Consider the following 17,541-nt stretch of genomic DNA (forward strand, 5'->3'; position numbering starts at 1 on the left):
GTGCAGCCCCAGCCTTCTCCACCTATTTTCAGTGCTCATTCCTATCCAGAGCTTCATTATATTTAAGAGGTCACTAAGAGAACATAAAAAAAACACCAGTCTAGATTTGTTTGCTCAGTTACCTAAAATCCAGTAGCACTTGCAGCTAGGAAGAATAAGAGTTTTGGCACAGACTTATGCAGGAAAACCAAACTTCAGCAGAAGCAGCACTCATCCGTGGAAATTGAACTTCTTGCTGTATTTATGGTTCTGAGCATAATCACTCCAAATCACCTGTTTCAGCACAGAAAACAGATGTGCTAGGAAACTTGTATGCCTTTTCTTTTGCTTGGCTGCATAGCTAACAGTCACCTTATAGTTCTGCCATTGCCAAGCCTCTCCCAAAGGGCAAACATTGTGCATAAGCAAAAACTTGTGCCGAAACTAAAGGAATTTAGGCCTATGGTACACCAAAGTAAAGTCAAATTTTCTGTATAGAGTGTGGAGGGAACTTAAATTAAGGTGGTGCTTACATACCTTGCTAAATCAGGATCTAAAGCATAGCTATGGTGCCAGAAAGAGTTAAGTGAAGTCCAGCACTCATTCATCGTACAAGTAATTTCATTTCAGTTAATTATCAGTGCTAACTGTAGTTAGTATCATACAATTCTGGGAAATGATGCTGACTTATAAAAACAGTAGCAAGTAGTCAATGCCTAATATTTCCAGAAGCATTAAGATTAACAGATTTATTACGTGTTAAAGCTGCTATATTTCAGTTTCTTCTAACTTTATTGGAGAAGCTATTAAAGACAGTGTCTCAAAGAATAAAAGTGCTAGAAGTAATAATATAATTTTTAATAAAGTTTCTTATTTTGATATATAGTCGACAGAAGCTGCTATTCTATTATGCCAAAAAGCTTCTGCCTACCTGCATAAGATCTGACAGTTCTCAGAAGAAACACCAAATCTTACAGAACATTTGGAGCATTGCATTTTCTTATTAATCAGAAGAGTGAATTGATCAGCTCTTAAAGATAATTTTAGACTATTTCCTGTGTCACAAACCTAACTTTTAAAAATTTAAATGAAATGAGCTCTTTTGGTTGCAAATTACACTGTATAACTCCCACAGTACTGCTTCCACTTCCCTAGAAAAATATTGTAAAAATCACTCTTTCCTATTTTCTTCTATGTCATACTTGAGTTGTTTCTCCATAAATACAAGCAGGCTGAATACCACTTTTGCCTAGAAGAGCCAATATTAAAAACACAGAAAACCACCAAAAAAAACCCCAAAGCAATAGTAACCAGACAACCAAACACAGATTCTTAGGCAACTGAGTTCATGGCCTTTCTTTCAGCTACAATAAATCCCTGGGAAGCTTCCTGACCACAATACTTAATAGCTGCCTTCCTACCCTCCATATTATTTGTTTGCATCCAGCATCACAGTTGAACACAAACTCGTACAGAAGAATTAAAAACTCCCTTATGCTTCTGTCAGGCCTGCATGGCATTCAGGTCTAAGGAAACTCTTTGGTCAACAGGGATGTGGCTGAGCATTGCACATCAAAAGAGAGGAGCCATTCTACTACAAATATTTCATCCCCTCCTTCCTCAAGCACCAAGACAGCAGAGGAAGCCTCTCCTTGAATGCAAAAACAGAGCAATTATTGGAATTGCGCTGTTCCCCACAGCAATACAGACATACCACTCCATACGTGATAGCTCCTCAAGACGACTTTTAACCTTAAATGGGCCTGTGAACCATTAAGTTGGTGAAAGTTTGAGTCCTGAAACATTCCATTCCCAGAAACTGATATACACTCTTACTCTTTCTTTCTCTTCCCCAGTATATCTGGCATATAGCATTATGCATCACAGAAACAGGTGCATCTTACTAACAGCAGCTATCCATAATATAATGTGTTGTGAAACATAACATCAGGAGTACAATTAAAGAATGATAGATTTGGGCAGTTAATGTTTCACCTGTCAAACAAACAGCAAAATAAAGGCAATGAAAACAAAAATGGTTTAGGTCACATAAAAGCAACTTATAACCTTGGCACTCAAACATCTTCAAATTTGATTTTTATTATGGTACACAAAAAAAATTCATTTAAAGTATCCTTATGTTTACAGCTTCAATTCAGTTTCACAAAAAAGGGTAAAATTGATTAAACTATGCTTTGATATTAAAAACAATGGAATACCTGGAGCATACTCTCAATCACCTTTCCATGATGACAGAGCTACAAAATACTGTTACAGCTGCCACACCACAGCTCAGGGACTATTTTAGCCAGAATTAACCCAAAATGCGTTCGTATTTGTGACTGTTTATGGTGCTGTATACAGCTGGGAGCCAGTACTGTTACCCATTTCATGTACCAAATTGACATTCCCATGCGACTCGGGCATAGACTGTCCTACTCCGTTCCTCCTCTTCAGCCCCACCTTGTTCTTTTGTGACTGTCAGCAGGAGAAAAGAGCACTTGGCCCAGGGTGCAATTCACAACAGCTGTCATGAATACTTTCCCCCTCCAGGGAATACAGCAAGGGAGAGGAGACAGAAGAGTAACAAGAAAAGATTCAGAGGGAATGACTGGGCACCTGAAGCTTCCTGAATTCACTCTTCTGGGGAAAGAAACAGGCTCTGTTTTTTTATGCATCAACATTTCCCATATGGTTTGTATAGTATCCTTTATTCTAAGCCTTGCAGTAGGACTGCTTTCCCTGAGGCATGATAAAACCATGAAAAGATTCTTCTGCCAACTGTGCAGCATTTTTGTATGAGGACCAGAAGATGGATACAGGGAACCAAACACGTGGTCACTGTGGTGTCCACACTAGCGTATTTTTATGTTTTTTCCAAAAGTAAAAATATTATATGCACACTTTATTTTCATAATTCCTTGAATTCTGCCTTCCACTGTATTTATTCTTTGAAGTCAAAGTTATATTTTTGTATAGGTTGGCGTTAATGTTTTACAAAGGTCAAATTATAGTGGTCTCCCTACTGTTTTATTGTAGGAGTTGAGAGCTGGCACTGTAATTAAAATTCCAGCTAAATAAAGTCTGCAGGAGTCCTACTTGTAACCAGGCAATTTGGTTTTCTAGCAAACCAGAGCACATTTTCTATTGCCCCTAGTTCACTGCCACACAAAAGAAGGTAAACAAAACCCACGTGCTTGAATGCATTTACACAAACAATGTTTCTTATCAGTATGGTCGTTAGAGAATATATTTATATTCTAGTTATAGAATATAACAAATAAAAATAAAATTAAAATTAAAAATGCACCCATTTTCTTCAACCTGCTTTTCAGTATTTTGGCAAAAATTGCAAGACAGGACAACTCAGTTTATACACAAACCTAGGTCTAGCCAAAGCGTTCACACCACTGCACATAAGGGATATACGAGATTTGCAATTTACCCTTCAGTAAAATAAATCCGAATCTCTGGCTGCAGAATGGTCACATGCATCAATTCAATTATCATTTACTTCAGTCTAACTTGCATTTAAGTTCTCGTACTTGCTAGCAAGTGTTTCAAAAGTGTCAAAGATATACCAATGCTGGCTACAACTTCAGTGTTGAACTTCTCTTTTGCTATCGGCTACCTGTAAGCTGCTCCAGTATTGCCTCTGTTTTGCTGCCTTCTTTAAAGGCCTCTCAGTTCTGCTTCAGTTCTCTCCACAGCTGAGACACAAAGAAGGTTGCACTGATTTTTTTTTTAATTTTTTTTTTTTTTTTTTAAAGAAAGGAAACAAATCAAAGCTAGTATTGAAAGTGGAGCTCCTGCCTAAAACGCAACATCCCAGATCACTATAGGAACCATCTTTTAGGCCTTCCCAGGGCTCCCAATTTTACTTTCACCTTGTTTAAAAAGAATTCTTTGGTAAAGGAATTTCAGATTTTTGTTAAAAATAATCCCTTTCAGGCAGGTTTTCTTTAGCCAATTTCTTATCTCAGTAGACCCTACCACTCACCAGGGTTGATGTTTTTTCAGGGATTAAAAAAACCCAACACTAACATTTTAGTTAATATTCACATCACAGAACACAACATGCACTTACTCCACTATCTACAGCTTCACTTGTCTGTCCAAGAAGCAGTAGGTACAAGGCATACAAATATGCACAAAGTCATTCCAAAATGACCAGGGTCTTCAGAATCAATCCATAAAAAGTTACTTTTTCTTCCCCTTCTCTAGAGGAAAGAGTTCAGGTGGATAAGCTGAACAGAGACATAAGAAAAAAGTCAGGAACACTACCCTCCAGCTAGGAAAAGCAGCACACAATCTAATAAATTTCTTAAAGACTTCATGAGTTTACTTAATTACTTATTCTCAAAGAGAGACTGAGAGATCACATGCCACAAGAAAGCTATGTAAAAAGGAGATGTGTCCGTTAAAGCGGACAATAGCTGATGCACACAGACAGATTGCTCTGTCCAGGAAAGACTGCTTTAACTAAACAGAGGGAAAGAAAAACTGCAAGTTGAAGCATGAGCATAATTACACTACAAAAGTTATAATTTGATTTGGATTAGCAGAGAGAAATCCTAAAAGCTAAGAATTAATTGTGAACTACATCTACAATTATTTTCAAGAATACTTGCATGCTTTAAGATGTCATTAATTTAAATGAGATTCTATGTTTAAAGGAAGATTTAACCTCACATACTCCCATTAATTCTTGCTAAATGTCCACACTGCACTTTGAAATGTAATGGAAAAGGTTAGCTAGCCCTGATTCTTTTGAATGGTGCTTTCCTAAGATCCTCAAATTAAAAGTTCTGTCAGAAATGCAGTCTGTGAAAATACAAAGCTATGTACTACAGAAATGCATTAACGTCTCAGCATGTAGTAATTTGCGTTGTATGTTTGTCAGATATGAACAACAGCTTCCTCCTGACAAAGCTGGGCTGATGCTGTAGCCTCTTCAGCATGACCCCAGCTCTAAACTATAACCAGAAGTCATATGCATCTACCCTTCACGTCCTCAGGAAGATGACCCTGTTAAATTTTGTCAACCATAAGCAATTAGTGTCAGACTATTTGCTTGCTGAGTTTGTCCAAAGCTAAGCTACCTACATTTTCCTAAAAGACAGATTTTGGCCTTCCAACGTGTTTATACATCTGCAGAGAATGAGGCTGCCTCTTGGCCTGCATTGTTAATCAGTTAGGGAGTAATAGTTTAGTTAATCTGATTTTTTTGTTTTGGAGTTGCCAACTGGAAACAAACAGAGAAGTCTTCCATTGAAGCACCTGGGGACATTATTAATACAAGGTTTGCACTGCATTGAGCAAGAGACCCATCCTGCTAATACTGAGCAGTTGGTCATTGATTTAAACTATTAGAAGAACAGCTGGCATGCTTCAGCCAACCAAAGCCTACATGTATTTCGAAAAAGTATTATCTGCGAAACATTACAGCTCTTGGAAAGTCTCCAGAAACAAATCAAATCTCAAACCAAGTAATCTGCTACTTTTATCTTCCTAAATCCAGACCAACCTGTTAACAGAGCATTCACTGTCACTGCAAAGATCCTCACCCACTTTTTAAAAAACAAACAAACAAACAAAAACAACCAGGGTTGCACGGCTTTTCTCAACAAAACAGACAAGACACTTTCTGAGTTTAGATCTTCATTTCCTCCACCTTGGAATTATAATGTCAAGAGGAGGTTTCACCAACACATATGGCTTTCCCTTCATTACTCCACAAAAGCTGACTACATCCCTGAGAGATTTTGACTTAGCCCTGAAGATGTTTTTCAGAGACTAAATAGTTCTTTTACATTGTCCAGTCTAATGTCCTAACTTTTCAAAAACTAGTTTAATGAAATGTATATACATTAAAAAAAAAAAAAATCAAACAGTGTATTTTAAACTCATTTCCCCTCAGGTCCTGTTAATAAGCTGACATGCACTGTTTGGAAGGCAACTGTCTGACCACCTGGCACTCAACAACCATTTTTTCCTGTTTTGTTTTGCTTTAATCATGCGTGAAAGCAGTTTAACAGATGATATGATATCCTGTTATGCTGCAACATCAATCTGCATACATCTATTCAGAGACACATCTGAGATGTTCTGTATTGCTTAGTCACAATACATATTTGCAATACATATGCAGACAGCTTTCTCCCTCTGTGTAAAAGTTAGGCATCAAACTTCAATTAAAAAGCAATGCCTTAGGTATTTAAGTGCAAAAGGATCTTCCCTTTGAAGATCCTCCTCACTCTGCCTCCATGAACATATTGTAAAGTTCCCAATCTCCCACTTTAAAAAATACTTCCACAATTTTGCAACCATTTTGCACACCCCCAGCTATTTCCTGGAATTTTAGTAACATGAGTTTGGCTTCCTACAGCCATTTAAATGGGAATAGTGTGATTAAGAGATATCCCTAATGTCTGGCTTCAAATCCTGACCAATATTTCTGTTCACATGGCATAAGAGTCCCAGATGCCTGGTCTTAATCATGTATCCAAGTGTCAGAACTGAAGCTCTAGTATGGAAGTTCTACACATGGGTACGTGCACATTAAGATATATTTTACAGTATAAAAAGCATTCCACTATCTGGGTAGAAAAGTTGAGACGCATTTCTGTAGAACCTGCTACCACATGCCAAACATAGGAACCAAGTCATTTTTCAACGTTTTCTAAAGAAGTACATTTCTTAACATAGCGAGTGATTTATATGAAGTGAAAGTAATTTTAAGATGTTTGTAGAATTCAAAATGCCTTAAAGACTTCTTTATTTTGAAAAGCCACAACTATGTTTCAACAAGGATGCACTATAGATATGTACACTTGAACAGGCGAAAAATCCAGTTATCTAGCTATTATCCAAAAGTCTAGACAGTTTTCCCTGCAAGAAATTACTAAGCCAAAAATCTTACCTCACTTGAACATGTTCTTTTGCAAGCTACAACTACTATCCGTAGTTCCAATTACCTAAAACCTGCAATATTCAGCATAAAGAGTTAACACTAGCATATAAACCTCATGTTAAAACTCTGTAGAGGGTTTAGCCTATTACAGTATGTTGAATTAGGCTGCCACATTGGCCCTATGCAAGCTGCAGAAAAAGTGAAGCAGGGGGAGATGAATCAAGTGTGTGTGATCACACACACTGTATGGATCAGAAAAAACAAGAGAGTAACAGCAGTAATATTGATAGCATGAAATAGTCACAGAAAGAGGCCATCTGCACAGTCAAATGGCATGGTAATCAGCGGGAAGAGTGGATGTGATAAATCGCAAATCTCACATGGTATCATCTGAGAACCAATAGGAAATGTTTTGCTGTGAGCGTGATTGGCACTGTGATCCACGTACACACATGATATTGTAATAGTAGGAATAGTCTTCTCTGATCTTTCCACAGGCATTATTCAGTTTGAACAAAGGAAATCTTGTTGGAGGCTACAGCTTTGCTAGACAACAGAAGAACTGCCTTTAAGCATTAATGATAAGCAGACCAATATATTTCCCATTATATGAGTAAACAAAGATTTTCAATATGGTTGAATAGAAAAGTCTTTGTTAAAATCCATAGAATAACAATGTACCCAAATGCAGACAGACAAAGCCCTGGGCTTGAGGCAGCCCAAGCTCCGAAACATGCAATCTATCACGTAAGAGACAGAAGAGGTCAGCCATTAATTAACATCCAAATTAAAGCTTTTCAAGTAAGGGTCAAAACTTCCTTTGTTTTGACATTTAAATCACTGGCAATGTATTCCCCAGTTTAGTATGCACAAAATGTTACCCAACGACTTTATGTTAATTGCCTCAATTTTTCAAGTGCACTATTTTATTCATTGTCAATTAAAAATACCCCCAAAAGCCAGACTCATGTATATTAAGTATAAACATGATTAATGTAACACGATTACATTTCCACATTTGATAAGTCTGACTATGAACTTTCTATCAGCCTGGCATGACAGAGCATTGTCACTACCAGTGACCTGTCAGCCTTGCCAAAGACAAGCTTTCTGATGGGGAAGCATTTCATGGCCACAAATGTTTCGGAAAGGTGTAAAACCTGTAATTAAATGCTGTCAATTATCACTTTATCAAGAATGTAGCAATCTTGATGATCTTCTCTATTTGATTGCAGAAGATGCTCTTAGGTCTAAACTAAAAAAAGCTATAAGGAAAAAAATTCCAGTAATACAATTGCTTGTTACAACAATAGTTATGTGGACAGATCCTCTAGTATTTCCAGAAGGCGACTCTGAATCCTCTCCCACTACATCAAGGGAACATCTGGTTTAAGAAAACTGCACTCAGGGAAAAGAACTGGGCAGACCAAAAGTAGGAGAACAATGCCTGATTTTGTTTGTGGTCATAGAGAACACAAGTAATACGGAGATAAAGGGGTCTGATGAGAAAAAAAAAGTCAAAATTAGGAAAAATAAACAAAATTAGGAAAATAAGATGGTCCAAGTCTGGAGGTTGCTGGTCAGTGAGATGCAACGGTAAATCAAAAAAAGCAATTCAGCCTGAGCACAATGAGATAAAAGCTAAGAAATAGCAACAGAATTCCAGTGAAACTAACAGGAAGGAGGGTATGCATACACAACTGGACTGATGTAATTGTTATGGCCAACTTATAAGTAGGTTTTGATAAGAATTAGTACAAATCAGAATAAGAAATAAGATAAAATTCTGTACCCTCCGTTTGGCCTTCTCTTCCTTCTTCCCATCAGTAAATGTAAAATATCATTAACATTGCCATATGTAGAAGTAGTAAATACATAAGAACCAGCCATAACCTATATTTAATTACAAGGGAGATACTAGCAATGAAACGTACAGTAGGTCCTTGTTTAAATTGAAAAATAAAAAAAGACAACAACTGTTTTATTGCACTTCAGAAGAGAATTAAGGAGCTCCTTGGCTTATCGAGGACTACAAAAACAATCACTGCTATAGGCCTGCTTTGCATACTCGCTCTATTAATTTACATAGCCCTACTAAGCCTCACATTGCAATGCAACTGCTAAATTACACTGCTCTTGGGTAATGGGTATAAAAAAGATGCAAGAGCATGCAAAGTACATTCAAACAGACAATTAAAAATATCAATTCTGTTGACAGCTAAAATGAAGAAACTGTGCAGAGGTTTAATGCTGCTGCATGAAGGACATACTGTTTACGAGTGATTGAATTAACTAGAATCATGCATTGACAGTCTGCCTTTGTCGAACATTACATATTAGTCCAATTTAGTGTCTGCTTATTAAAATAATTTAATTCTGAAGATTGTTTCCAGGCATTTCTAAATCTCCTCCTGCTCTTCCCTCCTCCTCACATTAATGATGGTGTCTTAATTATTGTGCTAGTTTCACACCAGTGCAATTTGCTGGGTCACCACAGAGCAGCCCAGTCAACTTTGGCTTAACCAACTCATCCTTCAGGTGTTTGGGAGGACAAGCACAAATCAGCAGGAGATCTGGCCAGAAACACTACAGCCTCAAAGTTCCGAAGCAGCCAAAGAATACAACAAAGGTTATTTTTATTCAACTTAACACTAACTTGTTAATATTGCTTTTCTTTACATAGGTCTTCAACTTTGCATACTTATTAAATCTATTATATTTCCTATATTCTAAGAATTTCTACTTTTAACCATGTAGGAATGATGTGTTCGTCAACTCTTTGAAATAAGAATTTCAAAGAAAACAAAAGTGCTTAAAGAAATTAGAAGTTTAGAAGAAAGATTTCAAACTGAATAACAATCTCACATCTCTGTGAATAGCATTATTACTTATGATCTAAATTTCCTCTGAAAATGCAACTCAGACTAAGTAACTTATCAAAATGCTTAGACTAGAAGTGTTATCCTAAAGGTTTATTTTAGCACCTGTTAAAGGCTGAATGACTTAAGTTTAAGAGAGTCATTTCAATAGACTGTGGCTACTAATTCTGACATTTCATTTTGAAAAGTTAGTGCTATTTTAAAATGAGTGTGCACAGATTACACTTTCATCCAAACATGCATAACAGTGAAAATATATCAATATGTAGTCATAATGCCTGGAGGGAACAGAGATCGGAAATGTGTGCATTTAATGAGTAATATTGCTTTGCATTTCTTGGTTTCACCAAACTATCACTATGTATTACACTATAGGATCTAGATATTGTATGTAGATGCGAAGTACTACTGGCTCATGCTGCATACCTAGAAGAATTCCTGGTTCAACAGCAAGCAACCAAGCACAACAAAGAAACTATTAGTAATGTGTCACATGTAAAAATGCTGGCATGTTTCGAAGTTATGAAAATGGCAGCCCTTAGTATCTTTAAGTCTTCAAAATCATTGACCATTGGATAAGGTACTACCTTAGTTTGACAGTCTTGAAGTCCCCAAGCCATAGAACTGAATGAACAAGTTGTAACACTTGCTCACTGAAGTATTTGAATGAACTAACACCAGGACTAAAAGACAGTTAAATCTCCTTCAGTTTAATGCTTTGAGTATACAGTGCCAGATTGGATTTTATAATGTGACACCTGGTCATTGGAAACATTACTGAATATCCCAGTTGTACGACACATGCAGTAACAATTTGCTGTCACTGATGATCACAAGCTTCATCCAGCCTCCTCTGAATTTCATGTAAAGACTTGGACTTGCACCAGCTTTGAATGATACTTCTAAGATACAAGCTTCTAAATCTGAATTGCAGAGATGAATTAATAGTGAAATGTTGATAGGCAAGCCCTGATTTCCAACATTATAGGAAAGACTTAAAATTCAGAGTAAATTTACTTTTTAAAAAGTGGATGATTCTAAGTTTTCACAATATTCATATTGTCCTAAGTGATTATATATATAGTATTTTGCCATCTCTAATATATGGAACAGAGTAAAGTCTGTAGAGATATAGGATTAATGCAGGGGAACCCAGACAGAATCATGGCAATATTCAAAAACCTATGTACAAAAAAAAAAAAAGCTTTCTGATAAATGGCAGGAGTGATATGAATACATAAGCAATTCTGATTTTTGCACAATAGTAATACATGAAAATAACATACAGTTCAGAACTGGCTGGTCCTCTGTGAATTCAAATGGCTGTTCAATATAAAAAACCTTTTGCTGGAATCCAGGGACACATTCTAAGTCTTCTGCACATGCAAGCAGCAGAACCTGAGGAAAAAAAAAAAAGGAAATGGACTTTTAACATCCACTAATTCACCCGTGTTGGCTTCTGGGAATGATACTGGGTTTAGGCTCAGCGCTCATAAAACAAAACATTGGGCTCCACGCTCATAAAACAAAATATCCATCACATCACGCTTCCCCTTCAGGTCTTGCTAAACAATTTTTTATGTAAGGTTTTTGCTTTTATATATGTGGGCTGGTACGGAAATTACAAAATAGTAGCTTTCAAGGTTCAGTTCAGATTATCAATAAAGGATATCACTGGTCTTTGTGAAAACATAGGATGTAATGTTGCTCCTAAATCACAGGTGAATACAGCTAGACTTAAATATATGCTTATATTAAGCACTTAAGTTGATTTAAATAATTGATAAATTAGGGACTGCAAATCTAGTTTCATAAAGTTGATCATCAAGTTACAGACGGAATTCTTTATTCAAGGGTGAAGTTTCACATCACAGAAGTTTCCTTTATAAAAGAATTTCTTTGCTAACAAATGTAAACTGTTGCCTTCCCCCCCGCACCCCCAAGCCACAGTTTGTCTATTTTCCATGTAATCAAAAGCTTGTTTGCACCAAGGAAAGACTGAAAATGAAATGTGTGCATCATAGTGGAGGTGGATCTGAAGGTTAAAGTTGAATACAGTTTGTGTCACTGTTAGTACATGGTCACCAAGGTTCCCTGTCACCACAGGAACATCTCAGCAAAGGAGGAAGCTTAAAAGCAAAATAAAATTGGTTGGAAATAGGTACAATGCTAATCTCAGTCTCTGAAGGTTTGTGTTCTACCCCTGAATAGAGACAACAACCTGAAAAGCTATTTTTCTTTGCAGCTTTTAAATGAGAGCATGGGGGTAAGAATGTTCAAGAAAGAAGCAACAAGAAAAAAAAATTACTAAAAAGTTTAAAAGGTTAAAGAGAGAGGCAAAAGGAGGCAAGTTCAAGAGTAGGAAAAGCCAAATCTGTATTTTTCAATCTATATATGTGTAACTGCATTTTAAAAAGTACTTTCTGCTTCAGAACCTCCAAAGGTGTTTTTCAAAACCTGACTTTCAGCTGGTGTACAGAGTACTCCAATCTCAGAATTATTATGGCCAATCCGCTGCTTGTTGGACAGCCAAAGAAAAAAATCAAGTACAGGGCACATGTCATGACCAATAAGAAAATGGTCACAGTGGTTCTGAATGAAATTTGCTCTAAAATTCAAGTGGCCCTGCAGGAATGGGTCTATTTACTCAAGACATCCTCAACATGTGATTACAATTTTGCAAATAAAGCTCTTCAGCTGCAAAGTGAGGGCAATTTCTCTCCTCCCCTATACCACACACATGAATGCTGAAGGCTCCTTTCTCCTTCACCAGTTTAGGTGATGAACTGCGCTCACTTCTCCCAACCCAATAGCAACATCTCACACATTTCTCAGTTCTACCTCCACCACATTATCATCTAGGTATGCTGATCCTGATCCTAGAGAGACATTCTGCAAAATTTTAACATCTGCATGTTTCCCTCTCAACCACCACTCATAGTCCATTCGCTAAATCAGAGCAATACATTACCTGCTCTCTCCCTTCATGCACTTCACACTAACTCTAAGTTTTATGTGATCCCATTTATAAAAACCAAAGGCAGCAATACTCCACCTGGTCTGCATTAGTTCTTCTTATTGAAACCAACTGCTGGATCATTTGTTTCACATCACTGGCATTTGCTATAAAAGCTTGGCTAGAAGTGCTAGCAGACTGTGAGAAACAGCTAGAATATTTCATGACAATTAAGCTGGTGGTAGTCAAATACGGCAGATGGATGCCTTTGCCTTCCATCCTGACCTGCTCTGTGTTTGTCCCCTTGAAGGATTAAGCAAGAAAGAAGAGAAAGACTTAAAGTAATACATGAAGTAAGGTGCAACACACTTGACTACTACTCACTTCTCTATATCCACATAACTGCTGCCTTTCTTACAAAGGCTTAAAACCACAGTGCCTAATATCTCATTCAATTATTGACATTGATACACTGATTTTGTTGGAGATTCTGGACTCTATAGGGGCTGAAAATTGGACGTGTCCCCTTCGGTCTTCCAGTATGAGACATCTGCAAACGTGAACTGACATATTCAGAGCCTACCCTCAAAATTGTGCATAAAACTTGATTACTGATTATAAAAAAAAAGCCTTATATGCATTTAAATGGTCACATGCACAGACAGACACACATGCATTTTCTGCACACGTTTTCTGTGTGCACAGGTGCATTTTTCAAGTACCTGTCTGACTCATGGTGTTACTGGATGAACGTGCATAAAAATGCAATCACAGCAGAAGGAAAATTCTTCCAATCTCAAGATGCAAGCAACAACTGAAGCAAGGTTATATAACAAGTCGACACCAGAAAAATAGCCCAAGCAATATATGCTGAAATTTAACTACAAACAACTCTTCCCCTAAGGAAGGATTAACACAGCAAGTAAGAGGCAAATCATGTTCTGATATCTTATGGAGCTATAAATAAAAAGCCTGCTTTGGACATCATCTATGTCAGTACTTAGAGAAGGGAATATGTCTACTTTATCAGATTTGTGACAGTATAAGTTGACTTTGAAATCTGGGCAATCTAAATAGGTCATGAGTTAACTTCTGTAAGCCTGGTACAGAAGCCTCACATAATACAGATGTAGCAAATAGAAAATGACCTTTACTCCCTTTGAAATAATTACAAGACTCAGGCTTGGCCTTGCTGTGAAATAGAACATTTTATTCTACTTGTGCAATTCCAGGCACTTTCTTCTTCTCAACATGTCAGACAAGATGTTAAACTTGTCACCACACTGAGAGTTTTTAATTAATTATCTTTTAAAAGCACAATTATTCTTTTAATTTATTTTTCTCATGAAGAAACTACTTCTGTTGAACTAAATGTCTATCTCATTAAAATAATTTCTGTTGAGGTTCTTCACTTTGGGGAAAAAAGTCTTTAAAAATACCTTGAAAAAATAAGCCAAGCAGATATATGTTAAAGGCAAAGAGAATATTGTTCAAAGCAGAATACATTCTGAATTTAAGTACCATGTAGCTTTCATATTTTTGGATACAATAACAGGGTTTATGGGCTGATAGCTGTCTAAAGAAAGACTTCAGCTAAATACACTGAAAATAATGTTTAAATGTCATATATGTAGAATTCAGAATATATAAATATTGTTCACACATCTAGTCAAGTACTGGGCAATTAGTACACAAGGATCCTTCACCCACTACTAAGAAAAAGCCATGTTCTTGAAAGAATATGACATTTATGCAGCAAACATCATTTGCTCATGGAAATCTAAAGGGGTAGAAGTCTGAAAAGCAAACCAAGAAGCTGTGACTACTCAGATCCTATATTCACTGACAAGCAGAATCAGAGTTTTTCATAACCTACTGCTTTTCAGAAATGTACAGAGTAAAGACTCATTTTTAATATTCTGAGAATTTACCTTTCCGAATTTATTACCAGTCACTATAAGGAAATGTCACTAATTCAAGATAGCTCCTGTGCAAGTTTGGTCACTGAGCTAGAACTATACTTCTGATGAGGTATCAAGCCTATAAAACACCTTTTTTTTTTTAGTTAATAAAACAGCACACACATGCTGGTGACCTTGACTGACCTCAACATTTGCACTGAAAGCTGCTCACATAGAACATGGATTGGAAAGCAAAAGAGGATGGCAATTTTATACCATACTGCAGAGGAAATTAATAAAGCCCCTGATGTTAAAGTACCTTTGGGTATTACCACATCACAAAAACCAGGGTTCTTCTATGTCCTCTGCTGGTGACTGAAAGTTAGTCTCCAAAATGACCTTTCAAAGAATTTCAAAATATTTATGTCCTCCTTGACTCGCCCAGTTTCAGCACATGAAGCAACTCCATTCAGGCTTGACTGGCCACATCCTCACTCTGGAAATGAATTTTGTCACCTTTTACTGTGAACACTGTCATATCTTCATTAGCCCTACCTGTATGAGATCAACTATCACAAAAATGCAAGCTTCAGAATATTAATTGCATTTCGCACACATTCTCATAGTGTGAAATACATCCTTGTGCAAGCCTTTATTTAATTAGAGATGTAAATGGTGCAGACACCTATGAAAACCATCTGCCCAGACACTCATTTTACACACAGTAAATGCAAACATTTCATAGAGCAATATTCTGTAGGACCACATTCTACCTTTGACTTCAGGAGAGTAATTTGAAATGCAAACAAACCAACATAAAACCCCACAAAAGAAGAGCTAAAATAGAAATCATACTAATTTTTAATAATAGTAATAATCTCAAAAGTTCAAAAATTATGAGTCAATTCCTGAGAAAATAGGGGTTTGGTTGGGGGTTTTTTGTTTGGAGTTTTTGGTGGGGTTTTTTTTTTTTGATTTTTTGGGGGGTTTTTTTTGGAAGTATGGGTTTGGAGTTTCTTTTTTATTCGACTCATTTACTTGGAAGCGAGTATTGAAAATTTATGCCTCCAAGCTTTTCTCTGGAAACATGAGAACTAGAAATTTGCTTTTTGCATATGAAAACTTCAGATTTTCGTATAAAATAGGGTGATCCTAAAGGCTGAGAACTGAGAGGAAAAAAGTAATCAGAATAATGAGAACTGCGAACATTGAATTAAATTGCACATGACAAAATATCTTTATCATGCAGATCAAGATCTTTGAATCTTAAAACCCTTTCTGTCTTCAGGTGCTGCAACACTAGACCCACAAAAATGAATGGGGAGGAAGCCATCAGAGAAGAAAAACAAGTAATAAGCAGCACACAGTCACAACGATTTGCAGAGAGATGATGAAATCCTGCCTTCACTGAAGTCAGTAAGAACTACTATTCATTGATTTTAGGTTTTACTCAAGATTTAAATGAGGGAGTTATTTAAATGAAATTAACAGAGGGATACTTAAACAGAATAGAGAGCACTGCTTTAAGTAAGGTTCTGATTCTGCATTATGCAGACTCCAATTAGAGCGTCAGCAGGTCCTAAGGCAATTGTTTCATCAAATCACATACAGACTGGACATGAAGTTCTCCTTGTCTTCTGTATTTTTTAACATCAATTGGAACAGGAAAAAAAAAAAACTCAAAAGCCTGAATAACTTATCCTCTGGCATAATCAACAAAGGTATTTTAACATTGCATAGAGGTGTGTTGAATTATTTACCTCTGAAAGTGACTAAATTAAATAAAATACACAGTTCTTTTGCATTAAATTGATTTCTAAAGCACTGTTATTTGGGGAATTTTTTATTTTGTATTTTCATTTTGGAGGGAAAGTTTTCACTGTTTTCGGCTTTAACCTCTCTTCTTTTTATCAGGAAAGAGGTTCAGAAAAAGAGTATTCACAATCTCTACAGCTCTACCTCTAAATCTGATAGTGAATTCCAGTCATTTTTGTAAGAAATGCTATTAAGATTTGGCACTAAGATTCTTCAAGGATGATAAATATTCTTTTAAAGGGCCTACGTATCCATTTACCACATAGCTCTGTCCTAAAAGTGAAAGTCACACTTGGAGTAGTGAAGGGTGGGCTATGAAAATGCAAATTAGAATTACTTTATTGGCTCAAATGAATTCAGTTCTCCTGTCACTAAGCGGTGTGACTGCGGTAGGCATCCATTAACTGGAAACAAAATATGACAAACTCTTTTGTGAGACTATCTAGCACAGGAGCTTTCTTTTTATGAGCACTTTCCTTGTGAATATGTTTATTGTAAGAATTTTATCACATATTCAGTAAAAAGCGTGCATCTTCCATGACACTGGAAATCTTGTTAAGTTATTCAAGAAGCAATTTGCCAGCACTAGTGTCTGAACAGACAGCTACTTTCCTTCTGAAATTCAAGATCTCTGGAAGAGGCACTATCAAGTTTGTTAAGATATGACCCCAGGGTCCGTTCAGAGCCCAAAGCGACTCTGGAGTCCACACTGCTTAGGGTGAAGAAGGATAATATGAAAAGCGTACTAGAAAGTACGGGACCACTTCCATGGCACCCCCGTTTGAACCCAGAATTGTGACGATTCTTCTCTCCCCAGGCACTGACCTGCCTGGACGCCATTCACTTTTTCTGCTCTTCTTCCAGTCACATCTGCTCCCTGAATCAAGTCACCAGGTAGCTCTGTAAAAGCCAGTGCCCACAGAATAGCATAGCTGGAAAAACACGGTCAGGTGCAAGACCATCACAGTTAAGCTGTCATGAAACTGCATCCTAAAATTAAGTTTTTTAATAAACTCTAACACATCTTCCATGCATCAGAACTTGAGCTAGCTTAGAGCTCCCTTGACTCGGGAATCCAGAAAAGCCTTATTCAGTCCT

The 17,541-nt window shown here is 36.9% G+C and overlaps 1 protein-coding gene across 5 annotated transcripts in view; it reads right to left on the reverse strand.

Annotated features, from left to right (window-relative positions):
* CDH13 (cadherin 13) overlaps positions 1-17,541 on the reverse strand; it is a 521,353-nt gene that overhangs the window by 413,739 nt on the left and 90,073 nt on the right. For all 5 annotated transcript variants that reach the window (XM_050904351.1, XM_050904352.1, XM_050904353.1 and 2 more), the window contains exon 2: positions 11,058-11,169. In XM_050904351.1, coding sequence (XP_050760308.1) covers positions 11,058-11,169 — 112 coding nt within the window. The remainder of the gene's footprint in view (positions 1-11,057; positions 11,170-17,541) is intronic.

This window comes from Gymnogyps californianus, chromosome 12 (assembly GCF_018139145.2).
Source record: "Gymnogyps californianus isolate 813 chromosome 12, ASM1813914v2, whole genome shotgun sequence".
NCBI lineage: Eukaryota > Metazoa > Chordata > Aves > Accipitriformes > Cathartidae > Gymnogyps > Gymnogyps californianus.